The sequence below is a fragment of the Vanessa tameamea genome, chromosome 27, assembly GCF_037043105.1.
Source record: "Vanessa tameamea isolate UH-Manoa-2023 chromosome 27, ilVanTame1 primary haplotype, whole genome shotgun sequence".
NCBI classification, from domain to species: domain Eukaryota; kingdom Metazoa; phylum Arthropoda; class Insecta; order Lepidoptera; family Nymphalidae; genus Vanessa; species Vanessa tameamea.
In genome coordinates, this window is record NC_087335.1 from 5711741 (window position 1) to 5725996 (window position 14256).

The following is a 14256-nucleotide window of genomic DNA, read 5'->3' on the forward strand; positions in this document are numbered from 1 at the left end:
CAAAAATAGACGATAATGCGAAAGAATCCATAACTTTATTAAATTAAACAGATCGTATGGTTTGCAGCCCTGAGAGTCCTGCAATTAATCAAACCCATTCAATTAATTTAATTCAAGTCTTTGTTCAAATATGTCTTAAGTGGGTAAAGTAGCCCAGGGCCCTATACTTACGGTCCGGCCCTGGTCTGTTGGGTCAAATCTTCCAACTGCATATTAAATTAGTTCCACACATCCGATTAAGATGTATATTTGGTGACAAACGACAATACAATCTCGTATAATATATTGTATACGTCGTATGGATTAAATAAAGGCCTGTTTCAAAGTGTTCTTTTTTAACTTGATAATTTATTACGTAGTAAAAACGCCAGCGCAATCGATTTATGAAACACTATATATCTTCGGTTTATTATCAACTAGTTTTCGGTCGCGGCTTTACGCGCGTATTACAAGAGGTGGGGGGTCAAGTGTTAGGTATCCTGTGTCGGTCTCTGTACCCTAAAGGATAAGCAAAATTTTGTGACGATCGTTTGCGCATTTTTTTTTAAATATTGGACATCACATATGACTCTGATCCCAATGTAAGTAGCTAAACCACTTATGTTGTGGAAAATCAGAAGTAACGACGGTACCACAAACACCCAGACCCAAGACAACATAGAAAACTAATGAACTTTTTCTACATCGACTCCGGCCGGGAATCGAACCCGGGATCTCGGAGTGGCGTACCCATGAAAACCGGTGTACACACTACTCGACCACGGAGGTAGGTCAAATTATAATATTAGAGTTCTAAGCCCAATGGAGTCTTCTGTTTACAATTCCTAGTATATAAATTGTGTATAAGTCAACCTGTAAGTGTCCCACTGCTGGGCTTATGTCTACTCTTCTGTGGATTATTATTTGGTGACAGGACTTTGTACCCATGGATATGTACCAACCAGTTATCAAATATTTTAGCAATACATTTGTATTCCGGTTTGAAGGGTGAGTGAGCCAGTGTAACTACAGGAACAATGGATAACGTGTTAGTTATATATAAATTCTTAGTTCCAAAGGTTGGTGAAGCGTTGGTAATATAAGGAATGATTAATACTTCCTTCAGTACAAGTTTCTATTATCAGTGGAGACAACTTACCATCAGGTTGCCCATTTACCACTATGCCGACCTACATGACATAATAAGGTACGTGTATAAGAGTGTCAAAATATCTATTCCTTTGGTGTAATTAAAAATTGTTTTTATTTACATGCAAATAATTAATTACCTACCATAAAATAATAATAATCTACTTATTAATAATACATTTTTGACCATTTCTATAACACTGACAAATTTAAACATACAAAATTTAAATTTGTAATAATTCAAATATTTTTAATTAGAGTAGAAAAAAAAATGTTAATTGTTATTAACAATTTCACTTCATTGTACACCACAAACAAAAATACAGAAATCTTAGGATTAAAAAGAAAATAGAAATAATGCTCAAAACAAAAGTATAACCAATTATTCTATGTGTTGTACAATGGGCGGACTTATGGCTAATTAGCCATATCTTCCAGTCAACCCAATCTGAGAGAGATTTTTTTAAACCATCGGGGAAGGCGATATTCGTCTATTCCGTGATACTTGACACTTAGTTGGCGGCTTAGCGAGAAACTTCATCGTGTAGTTTCCATGTCAGGCTGACGCGTTATAAAAAAACAATTCATTATTTTTTCATGACGCACCAAAATTAAACTTCAAAAAGATTAATAATTAACTACATGAAGTTGATACACGAGGATGGGGATATCAATCGACACATGGAAGTTTCCCGACAATGTTTTCTAATCACAAACTTAACACATGAAATTCCATTGGTGATGTGTGTGTGTGCGTGCTACCTCTACATGTTCAATGTTAACTCGAATTCATTAGTTTCCCAATACAATGTTGCGATTCAATTTAACTTCAAACCACTTCAACTAAAAGTGATTCGGTTGTAGATTTTATAACGAATAAAAATATACAATTAACGACTCCTCGCGGAGTTCTCCTTCGCGAGCCCTGGATAGTAGGTATTTTATAGATTTGCGTTAAAATTTAATGAGCGCTGAAAATCCGGAAATACCGTTTTATTCACGTATTAAAAGACCTCGGCTCGTTTTATTAGATATAGAGAACATTTAATGTAAAGTTAAAGTTTTAAATCTGTAGTACAAAGAACGATGGTGCTCCTTTAAGCCATAGTCCGTGTTCTGAGAGAAAGTAATAAGTCTTTTCTCTGTAAGGAATATTAACCATTCCTTACATCACCAATGCGCCACCAACCTTGGGAGCTAAGATTTCATGTCCCTTGTGGCTGTAGTACACTGGCTCGCTCACCCTTCAAACTGGAACACAACAAAATTGCGTACTGCTGTTTGGCGGTAGAACATCTGATGAGTGGGTGGCACCTACCCGGGCTTCAAAAAGACCTACCACCAATTGAATCTCTATCTAGACTCAACTGTCAACTGAAGTCTCTGTATTGGGAAACTTAATAAAATGTAAATTATATTCAAATGAAACCGTTTGTTTACGGAAATGAACACTTTTTTATGGATAGCATGCATATAAATGCAGGTTTGATACTCATATTTGGATTTCAATGGAGATATTCAACTAATGGACAAAGGCCTTGAGGATACACATATAAAATAATTTGAGGGTATACAGAAGACCTGCATACGTCAAATGAACCATTATATTAATCAAATCTCTCTTGAAAGTCATGTTGAATTGAATATTTGGCAAAATTTTAAAAATAATGAAGAACAGTACTTTATTAAAAATGAAGAAATCTTTACAAAAAAATCTACACGTTAGTCACTATTGATAAGATTACATCCATACTAACTATAAATGCGGAAGTAACTCTGTCTGTTACGTTTCCACGGTCAAACTACTGAACCGAATTTGATGAATTTTTGTATGAAGCAAGTTTGAACCCCAACGAACGACAAAGGCTATTTTCATATACCTAACAGCCGATGATGAGCATTTTAAATGCGAGCGAAGCTTACGACAATTAGCAACTAACTATCTTCAAAATTTCCATACATTTTTGGTTTTTATTGATGATAATCGTCCATATGAAATATATTTTAGCTCTGTGTGTATTTTTTTTTCTAAATTAAGGCAACTGCATGGGCTCTCTTGTGATCCGAGGACCCCAGTTTCGAACTTCGTGTCAAATCATCTATATCTACTAATATTATAATGAGGTACATTTGTTTGTTTGTATGCAGATTATCTATCTCGGGAAATAATAAGACAAATCTAAAAAAAATATATCTAGTATAAAGTTACATAACATAATAACATAAATAACATAATCAGCCTGTAAATTTCCCACTGCTGGGCTAAGGCCTCCTCTCCCGTTGAGGAGAAGGTATGGAGCATATTCCACCACGCTGCTCCAATGCGGGTTGGTGGAATACACATGTGGCAGAATTTCGTTGAAATTAGACACATGCAGGTTTCCTCACGATGTTTTCCTTCACCGCCGAGCACGAGATGAATTATAAACAAATTAAGCACATGTAAATTCAGTGGTGCCTGCCTGGGTTTGAACCCGAAATCATCGGTTAAGATGCACGCGTTCTAACCACTGGGCCATCTCGGCTCTTAGTCTATAAAGTTACACTATTTCTAAATTCAATTAGCTGTATAAATTATAGATATAGTATTTTCTTTATTAAAATATTGCAGCAGTGCGAACAGCTGGATCAGTTCACTAGTTAAATAATAAAAATGCTAAAACGGTCCAGATTCATAAAATAGGCATTACACGTTGCCTCGAAAAGTACGCAAGGCAATTGGTTCAAATTCTGATAATTCATCTGTCGTGCCGAATTGCCGTCCAATCGGATTCTGTCAGTTAAAGAGTAGACATTGCATCCGTGATTTCGATTGGAGTATATCATTAAACTTTTAGGCATGACAGCCCTGTCAATATTTGTATTCTTACTCACGTGTATATCGGCGTATCGTGGCCTTGCTTGTACCAGATGACAAGGCCCATGCTGTCGTTGGGGAGGGTCGGAGTGACGTCACAAGGCAGCTCAACCGAGGATCCTACGCCAGCGTGTAATGTCTCTATGGACGCTGTAAGCAAACATATGGATATTATTATTTAATTATCTATGGTTGTAGGTATTTGTGAAACGTGGATAGATGCCGTCAACTTATTTATTTATAATACAAAACTGTATACATATCATTACAGGACATGGTTGTCTTAATTCGATATTACAGCACGTTTTATTTAAATAAGTCTACATTATATATGATATAGTCCAAGTGGCTATAGTTGTGAGTTCACTGAGGCTGCAATAAAACAAATCTGCCCTGTCGGCTATGACGTTGAGGGTACGTACCCTCTTACTTATTAGAATCGTATTCTACCACCAAACAGAAATACTTGGTATTATTTCAATTGGCAATAGAGAAATAATATCATAAACAGTAAATTTATTTATATATATATATATATATATATATATATATTTATTGAATATTCAATTTCTAGCCTCTTTTTTAGGCAATATGAAAAAGTACAATGTAACTTCGGAATGCGCAAACTTAAATCGATAATTCCATTTTTAAACTATTTAAGCCCTTTGTGGTTTTTTTTTTTAAATTTGCACTTTTATTTAAACCACGGAATGCTTTTGTACTATTTTATGAGCGGTCGCGCAGTGATTGATTTATGTGTTGCTCCGAAACTTGTATTATTTTATCGATATCGATATTATTTATTGTTATCAATGTTAATAAATATACGTAATTATTCTCTTATTTGCTAGTCTGTTTACGCATTTTGATCGTTAACATTTATTGGTTTTATAATAAATATTCTTAATAATTTAACAATACATAATTAATTATAAAATTATATTCTGTTCCAACTAACTAAGGTACCGTAACTAAGGTAACCGTAAATTTTCAACCAAAATACGTAATAATACTAACATTATATATAATCTTAAAAAGAAACAACTAAGTATTTAATATTTATAAAAAAAGTAATAATTCTAATACATCGATAATATTACAAACAATAACGCAAAGCGCAACACTAATTTTCTAAACAAAATTAAATACTACAAAAGTCTCTCGCAGGTAACACACATTCACAACACTATAACAAAAAAAGTCGTACGCCAGGTGTTCCCAATCTGATCCAGAATTAACATTTTACAACGCGTCTGTTCATAATTCAAGCGTTCTCGAATCTTAGATAATCGAGACACGGGAATCGAACGAATCATTAGGAATAAAAACGAGATGCCTTTGACGCGGATACGGCTATAAAAAAAAAAAAGAGGCGGGTCTTTTGAGCGTTCTATTTTTGAGAACGGAAATTTACATTTTATAAATCATACGGTCATAATTTAAAGCCTTTCAACATACACAAAAGCTTGCTTTTTAAAATTGACTTGACTTTTTTTTTTATTAAAAGCCGTGATTGCTCAGTTTTAAGAGCGATCGTGGGTTCTAATCCGGGCAAGGGAATTTGCATGTGTCGTATGAAATTATGACACGTGGTGTTCCAACCCACAGTGCAACTCCGTAGCGTGATTAACGCTACGGAATTTAGTCTCCAAAGAAGAGCCAAGCAGTGCGACATTAACAAACTGTTAATTTAATTTTAATTAAAGTAATTGTACAAAGAAATACTCTTTTGTTATTGGCTATTCAACTTTACAGTATTATATGAACGCAGTTTTAGAAGTGACATTTTTACGGTCGTTGCACACACGAGATTCATTGAAGTGAAGGAGAAACGAATGAGCGTGCATGTGTGTGTATCATCCTTTATTTTTAACCGACATAAAAAAGGAGTACCTCAATTCAGCTTTGTTGTGCGTCAGTCGAATTAAGGTTTTAAATTCAAGTTAATCTTACATAATATTCTAATTAGTTTTATGAATGCGAAAATGAGTGTTTTTTCTTACAATAACATTGTTGTTGTTGACAAAATCCTTTTTGAATAATTAAGACACTTTAGTGTCCGTAACAATCAACTGATCCCATTGGGGTAAGCCAGTCAGAAAGTAGTATTAAACATTTGACCGCTCTCTTAGGTTAGTGTTTTTAAAATTGCACCCAGAAATCAATTTACTGGAGTTATAAAAACAAATGAATATATTATGATTAATATTTTCATTTGTTTTATACTGTCCACTGATTTAAAGAGACAGATTATACAAGGTACGCAATATTTTGTGTCACGAATGTTTCTCTCAAGCGTTACATCGAAAAAAATTGCAAAATGTATATCAAATTCTATCTTGAAATCTTACCATGAGGCAATAATATTTAGTTACACGCAACTAATTGCAATATATAATATTATAAATTTATTTATAATAATAAATTAATAATAATTATTATGATAAATATACTTTCTCCTTTTTTCGCCACAACTGTAACGCTCACTCACAAATTTTAATGTTCACACTTTATATTTGAAATAATATAATCATTTTAATATACGATGAGCTGTGAAGTTGTCTATTTCGAGCGTATTGAAACCTAATTGGTAGTTTAGCTTTAGTTGAGCCGAGATGGCCTCGTGGATCGTGCATCTTAACCGATGATTTCGGGTTCAAGCCCAGGCAGGAACCACTGAATTTTCATGTGCTTAATTTGTGTTTATAATTGATCTCGTGCTCGGCGGTTAAGGAAAAAATCGTGAGGAAACCTGCATGTGTCTAATTTCATCGAAATTCTGCCACATGTGTATTCCACCAACCCGCATTGGAGCAGCGTGGTGTAATATACTCCAAACCTTCTCCTCTAAAGGTAGAATTCTTAGCCCAGCAGTGGGAAGTTGCAGCTGTTAATATGAATGTGTGGAGCTTGAATTATAGTGTAAAAACTTGACTGTGAAAAAATCCGACGAATTATATCTATTTTTCAAATGTATTGTGCATTTTTGTCCTGAATTCCAGCACAACAAACCCTCCTTACATTTGTTAAGGTATTCTATGAAGCCGTACAACTGTTCGTAGGAATGGTTTGTTCCATTTCTCATTACTATTGAAAGGCCTCGCTCAGGACGTAACGATCACGTGACTATGTTTCTTGTTATCTGTATTAGGGTTAAGTTAGACTTCGACTTATTTTTATTTAAAACTAGCTGTCGGCAGCTTCTCTTGCGTTTGTAAGGTGGCTTTTGTCCTTAATTGGAGTTCAAGCTAGCTTCATACCAAATTTGGTTCAGTGTTTTGGCCGTGAAAGAGCAACAGACAGATATACAGAGTTACTTTCGCATTTGTAATATTAGTATATGTAAATAGGCAGACTGGCAAATGGTCTGTCTGATAATAAATGGGAATCGCCCTTAGATATCTTAAACATCTTACATCAACAATGCGCCATCAACCTTGGAAACTATTGTTGTTAAAATGTGATGATCAGATGGTACCTACCTGGGAGCCTGCAAAATGGCCCAACTCTACTACTCATGACATACCCAACCGACAAACAGCAACAATTAGTACTGTTGTTGAAGGTTAAATGAGCCAATGCAACTACAGGCACAAGTATCGTAACATGTCAGTCCCCTATATATGTATATAGGGGACTAAGGCATATATCGGAAGTCAAAATTAACGGCGATCGGTCAGCGACTTAACCATGAGATGACAGCACGTTTGACGTTCCGCCAGAGTAGCATTCACAGCAAAGAGTTCGCAAGCAACAACTAAAAATTGATAATCTCGATCAATGATATATATGTACATGATGAGGTATATACATACATGATATAAGTACACTAGAACCTCGATTATCCGAACTAATTGGGACCGAGGCTAGTTCTGATAATAATAACTTTGGATAATCGAACTGCGCGTACTTCGAGACAAGATCAAACCAAAACAACACGTATTCACATAAAATCAGCGGTCTATTAAATATGTATATTTTTACGATCAATATAAGCTCCTAAATGCAATTCCATTCAAATTAGATCGAAGTCAAGCTTTTCCTGCCTTAAAAAATGCAAAATAAACGTCACTTACCGAATAGTTAGTATCGCCATTAATAATATAAGTTTTATAGGCAATTACAAGCAGTTAGGAAGTGGCACGTGAAAACTTTGTAGAGGCATAAAAATGTTTTATGGTAGCCAGTTTAGGGGCTCGTAAATATAACCGCCCTTCAAACTTGGTAATGTATGATTCAAGTGTGTCGGTTTATATTCCTCTTTGTGTATGATGTTATATAAAATATGTATTTTTTATTGTCCTGTAAAATAAATCTATATCGGACATGTCATACGGGAAAGAGTTCATTTTTAGCGCCAATTTTTCTGTTTTTTGATTGGTTGACATTTTGTTTTAATATCGGTCAAGAGTCCTTTTTTATGAAATAGATAATGGGGCAAATGAGCCAGCTGACGGTAAGCGGCCTCCACCGTCCATAGACATTGGCGTTGTATGAAATTTTAACCATTCCCTAGATAACACCAATGCACCGCCGCTTGGTAGCAAAGATGTTATGTCTCTTTTGCCTGCACTTCCTCGCTCACCCTTCAAACCAGAACTCGATAATACTTAGTATGGTTGGGTTTGCACAAAGCCAAGAAAAAAGTACCAACACAGTTAGCGGAGGCAAAATGCCTAAAAGTATTCTTCTATGATATTTATTTTATTTGATTCCATTATACTGATAAACATATATATGTATGTTTGTGTTATATCTTATCTAGATATACATATAAAGGCAGATTACCACTTCTATCACGATACGCCATTTTTATTATATTTTTAAAGATATACAATATCACAATATAAAAAACTATAAACAATAAAGGCGAAACGAGGACGCGCTTGCAATTGACTACACCGCAATAGTGGCGACGTTAAACATTCCCGCCAACCAACTCACTGACCAGATGTCAAATTTTGTTTCCCCGTAAATTAAAATATGGCGCTAGTGATGTGCGTCCATATATAAATGATTTACTAAATTATGTAAGGTTGACGGAAGAGATCGGTTAGCGAAGAGACAACCATTTGTATCGTCTATTATTATTATCCGACTTCAAAAAAAAAAGGTATATTAGAGTAGGTGTTGCTTGCCAATGCTTAATACTTCCAAAGTCAATTTGCATATAAGTTTTGATCGATCTCCTCGGGTTCAGGTAACCATTTTGTACAAAATATTTACAATTTATATTATATGTTACCGGAAATGTATGAAATCTAGGAATTGTATACAAATCCTAGGAAATTTAACTTAATATTAATTTTAATTCCAAAGTTCCGATAACGTTAGAGGTAGGTATATGTAAGAACAAAATCGAAACTCATCGTGGAACATGAGCGTGAAATGTCAGAATAGGAATAGGCTATTTGACAATGGAAAAAATAAAGTGTCAATTATTGTAATCAGTATACAATATATATTATGAGTTTAAAAATGGTTATTTATTAGCGAAAGTTGAAAATAATGATGAATTAATTCAAAAATCCATAAATAAAAATGCATTTTTTTAAAACTTTTTTCACGTGACACAAAACGCTTCTGATTGGTCGGGTTTATGATGACGTCACTTGCTTGTTAACCTCGTTTGCCTACTGTATGTGGATTGTATGTGCCACAGATTATAATACAGGTAAGTGACGTCACCGACCCCATTGCAGCGCCATATTGTCAAACTAGCGTTTTCGCGCGCTATTTAAATATTGAATTTTTAATTTGATATTTTTCAGCAAATATGTACTAGAATTAAAAAAAACTAACTTTTACTTGGTTCCTTAACCTCTACTAAATAATATAAAATGGATTTTAAAAACCAGTCAAATAGCCTATTGTCAAGTTTGACGAGTGAGATACGTAGTGAGTTCTTAAATAATTGCACTGCTGCTTCGTCGACGTTCAAAAGGCCATTTTTTTTTCATAATGTAATATTATAGATTCAATCCAACCAATGTTATTGCGACAATGCGATTTCAAATTTTGTTTATTTGGCCGATTTTTCCTTGTGGTTGGATTAGGCAGTAGGTGTCCTAATTCGTTACTTAACTCGTCTTATAGCATAATCTTATTACAATTGAATAAAACTACTATAGAATATGAAGCAAAAAATGCACTAAAATTAAAAAAAGTTTTTTACTGATAAAAAGATAATCACCAGATTCCTTAGAATCTGGAAATTCTGTGTCCGTATTCCAGCCAATACCAGCTAAGTATTAAATTAAATTGGAAACATGATTTCGAAGCACACCATTGCCATCATGAGACCATTAGAAATAGTTACTGAGAATTAAAGTCAGTTTTCACTTTTAAATTCTATCATTTTAACATGATTACGTGTATGCTGAATGTCAAGGCGATTATTTGAGGTTAAGACGTTAAAGCGTAACAAACAGATGTCATGGGACACCCGGTTGGATCGAAATTGTTTTCGTTATATATATTATGTATTTAATGTCAAACGCGACGAAATAAAGTAAAAAGATTTAAGCATAATTAAATGACAAATAAAAATCCTAAGAGTCGAGATGGCCCAGTGGCGTTGGAAGATATATTAACAAATCCTTACATCGCCAATGCGCCGCCAACCTTGGGAACTAAGATGTTATGTCTCTTGTGCCTGTAGTCGCACAACCACTCTGTGGAACCAGCTTTCGCCGGCGGTTTTTCCGAACCGATACGACTTAGGAACCTTCAAGAAAAGAGCGTACTCTTTCCTGAAAGGCCGGCAACGCACCTGCATGCCCCCCGGTGTTGCAGATGTCCATGGGCGGTGGTGGTCACTTTCCATCAGGTGAGCCTCCGGCTCGCTTGCCACCTATACTATAAAAAAAAAAAAAAGTTACACTGGCTCACTTACCCTTCAAACCGGAACACAACGTATCATATTTAGTGGTATTTGCATGATGCGTTAAAAAGAAACAGCGATATTTCTATATACATAGATGAATAAGTAATTGTTGTCTCGCTTGCCGCTCAGCGGTGTTCGATCCTTAATGGTGACCACGTACAACTCATAAATTCACGTCGACGTAACGACCCCTCGTTACCAACGACCGGACGGGATCGCCGTCAGATTATTAAGAAAATAATATAAAAAATATTTACGACGTTTTGAATAACTTAATTAAGACATTTACTTTTTATGTTTGAGCAAAGACGATTGCTATCCTTTTTAAAATCCACACATTAGAAAGAGATAAGAAATATGCTGTGTTTGTCATGTACTCTAAGAACTAATTTCGCACCTCACTCACTCAACGGCGACTTATTGTGATACGGTATTATAATACGCGTATTGTTGTTGTCACTGTTCTACAGTGAGTTTAGAGTTTATTCTAACCAAATATTCTCTATTAAGTACTCTCTATCTGTATATTTAGTAGATACAATAAAAATTAGAGTCTTCGTCCCAGCGCTGGTAATTATCCTACGTTTTTCTTGCTGGGAGGGTAATATTACGTATGAATTACTATTACGCAATTATTTTAAAAAGTAAGGCATTTTCGAGTCCGTCTACCTGATATCTACCTGAGACCGGTATGACGTGACCAATTTAAATATTTGACGTCACACAACTCATAATGCTACCTGAACTTAATTGGGCGAAACGATTGCATAAAACTTTTCTGGCGTAATTTTATCTCCTGAGACATTTACTTGGTTAGAAAGTTCAAGTAAAGAGACAGCTTCTAAATATTCCACTGCTGGGTCTTCTCTCCTTTTGAGGTTTAGAGCTTATTCCATCATTCTGCTCCAACACCGGATTACACGTGTAGCAGATTTACGTAAAGGTTGCATCACGTTGTTTTCCTTCACCGCCAAGTAGGTCGATGAATTTTAAACACAAAATAACAATGTACATGAAAATTCAGTGGTGCTTGATTGGGTTCAAACCCAATCATCACCAACTTGGTTAAGATTCAAGTGATCCAAACTGGGCTAAATCGGATCTTCTTACAAAAGACTAGCTTTAATTTTTTCTTGCACTAGCTTTAATTTATTTTAATAACATACAATCCCACAAAGTATATGACAATTATTATTTTTATAAACCTCGTAACAATTGATTGTCATATATAAATATAGTCATAAATAATCCTAACAAATTAAAAAAAAGAACAATTGTCTGCTAACATTTGAAAAACGCCTCTAAAGGCACGTACAGCAGATCTCTCCCTCTGGTAAATAATTGTCTGGTGTGTGGGTAATAATTGAGTACACAAAAAATACGTTAAATGCATATCGAATTAATTAAAAGAAAATTATGAATTACGTAAGAGAGATAACAAAAGGAAATCTCGACAGCGTGTTATATAAACCGTAAATAAATTTATACATATTATGCCTATTAAATAAATAAAATCACTGAGTATGTATAAAGTATGCATTTTCATTACCATGACGTCACAGAGTATAAAAATCGAAGAATTTTATAATACAGTCGTATAGCAACAGACAGCTCTATTAACTGACGGCGAGGTTCTACACCATAAAGGTTTTACTGCCCACAATCTTGAATAAAAAGGATGTTACAATCAGTGTAGGAGACAATTTATGAACCCTTAACTGAGATGGTTGGGAACATATTTTTTATTACAATAGTTACTCGTACCTCTTGCTGATACGATTAAAAGTTTATTAATAAAACTATATCCTTTGGATTGTTTCCTTTGCCTTTTATGGGAAATTATGTTATCTATACTAATTTTATAGATGAGAAAGTAAGTTTGTCTCTCTGTTATCCTTTCGTTGCCAAAACTGCTGTACCACATCTAATAAAACTTGGTATAAAAACCTGACGATCAACAGCTATTATATATATAGAAAAGACAGTACTTTATTCTCGTCTGTTTTTCAATCGATTTTCTCAATTTATTTGGATGCTGTTGTTTAATAATATCATTAATAAAAAAATTGAAATTATACTGCTTGGTGGTAGGACTTCGTTCAAGCATATCTGAGTAGGTACAACCCATTTATAATATATTCTACGGCCAAGAAGTAACACTCAGTATTGTTGTGTGTGTTAAATTATTTGTGTCTGTGTGTAATAATATATATCGACAGCAACTTCGTTCCAATCGGATGTCCCACGGAACCTCAGTTTTTTTTTAATTCAAATAATATAAGGATAATGTACACTGCTGGGCTTTTGTAGATCTTATCGTTAGACGTCAGACGATAGTTCGTCCTTGGTATCTTCCAAACAAACTTTGGCTCCTGACACGACGTAGTAACGTTTTACAAGATTACAGACGAAAACCAACCTTAAAGTATTTTTCTTTTTTATATTATTTATTTAATGTACTTGAGTACCTTGGTGATCACTGATCACCACCGCCATGTGCCACCATGTGCCGAGTGATGGTGATCAGATGGCCTATTTGCCCGTCCGTTTATATTTTAACAATTTTGGCAGCTACTCCACCCATTTCCCACTCCTAAAGCTTAAAATTCCAATAATCCTTTCTTAGCGGATGCTTACGTTTTCAAATTAATATTTATGGCACGTTACAGTGCGTTAGACTCAGTAAATTTGGCTTTGATCTGAATCAGTTTGAACAAACGATTTTATAAATATAGATTCTCTCAGAAAACACATGAAAATTAATTGGTCTTTGTGCGGATTTGAACCCGCAATCTTCGGTGAATACTCTCATATGCAGGCGAAGTCACGAGCTAGTAATATAATGTATATAACGCAAACACATGCAAATACATACAAATAAAGCTATTTAAAGACCGCCCATAGTTTGAACGTACGGTGCTTACTTACGTGAAGTTTATGGGTTGATTTAAAAGATAAAAATAAACCAGCGGGAATCTCTTTATCTATCTATCTATTCTATTATAAGATCAAATGGATGCTTGAATTGTTCTTTGAATGTTTCCAGTAGGGAGTCATGCTGTTTTGAAATCGTGTCATTACTTTTAGGTTAAATTGTCCTAATAGATCGTAATGAGATAAAACAGAGGCTTTGGTGTTTATCCATTAATAACTGTAACTTTCACGTTGGTCTATTAGCTTATTATAGCCCTGAGGATGGCCTCGTACTGCCATACGCACTAGCGTGGACTGCGTATGGTACTGCGAGATGACACACGTCCCTTGCAGAGAGCACCGCCCAGCCACGAACGGACACAGTCGGGAAGAGTCGCCGATTCGTAACGAAGATTGTCATTGCATTGGTTTTAAGAGTAACAATCCCAGATAACAACTTACATCAGGGAAC

At 34.9% G+C, this 14256-nt stretch overlaps 1 protein-coding gene across 1 annotated transcript in view; it reads right to left on the bottom strand.

Moving 5' to 3' along the window:
- Nucleotides 1-14256, bottom strand: part of LOC113392117 (nephrin-like) — a 72708-nt gene that overhangs the window by 37880 nt on the left and 20572 nt on the right. The window contains exon 2 of the mRNA XM_026628399.2: nt 4003-4135. Coding sequence (XP_026484184.2) covers nt 4003-4135 — 133 coding nt within the window. The remainder of the gene's footprint in view (nt 1-4002; nt 4136-14256) is intronic.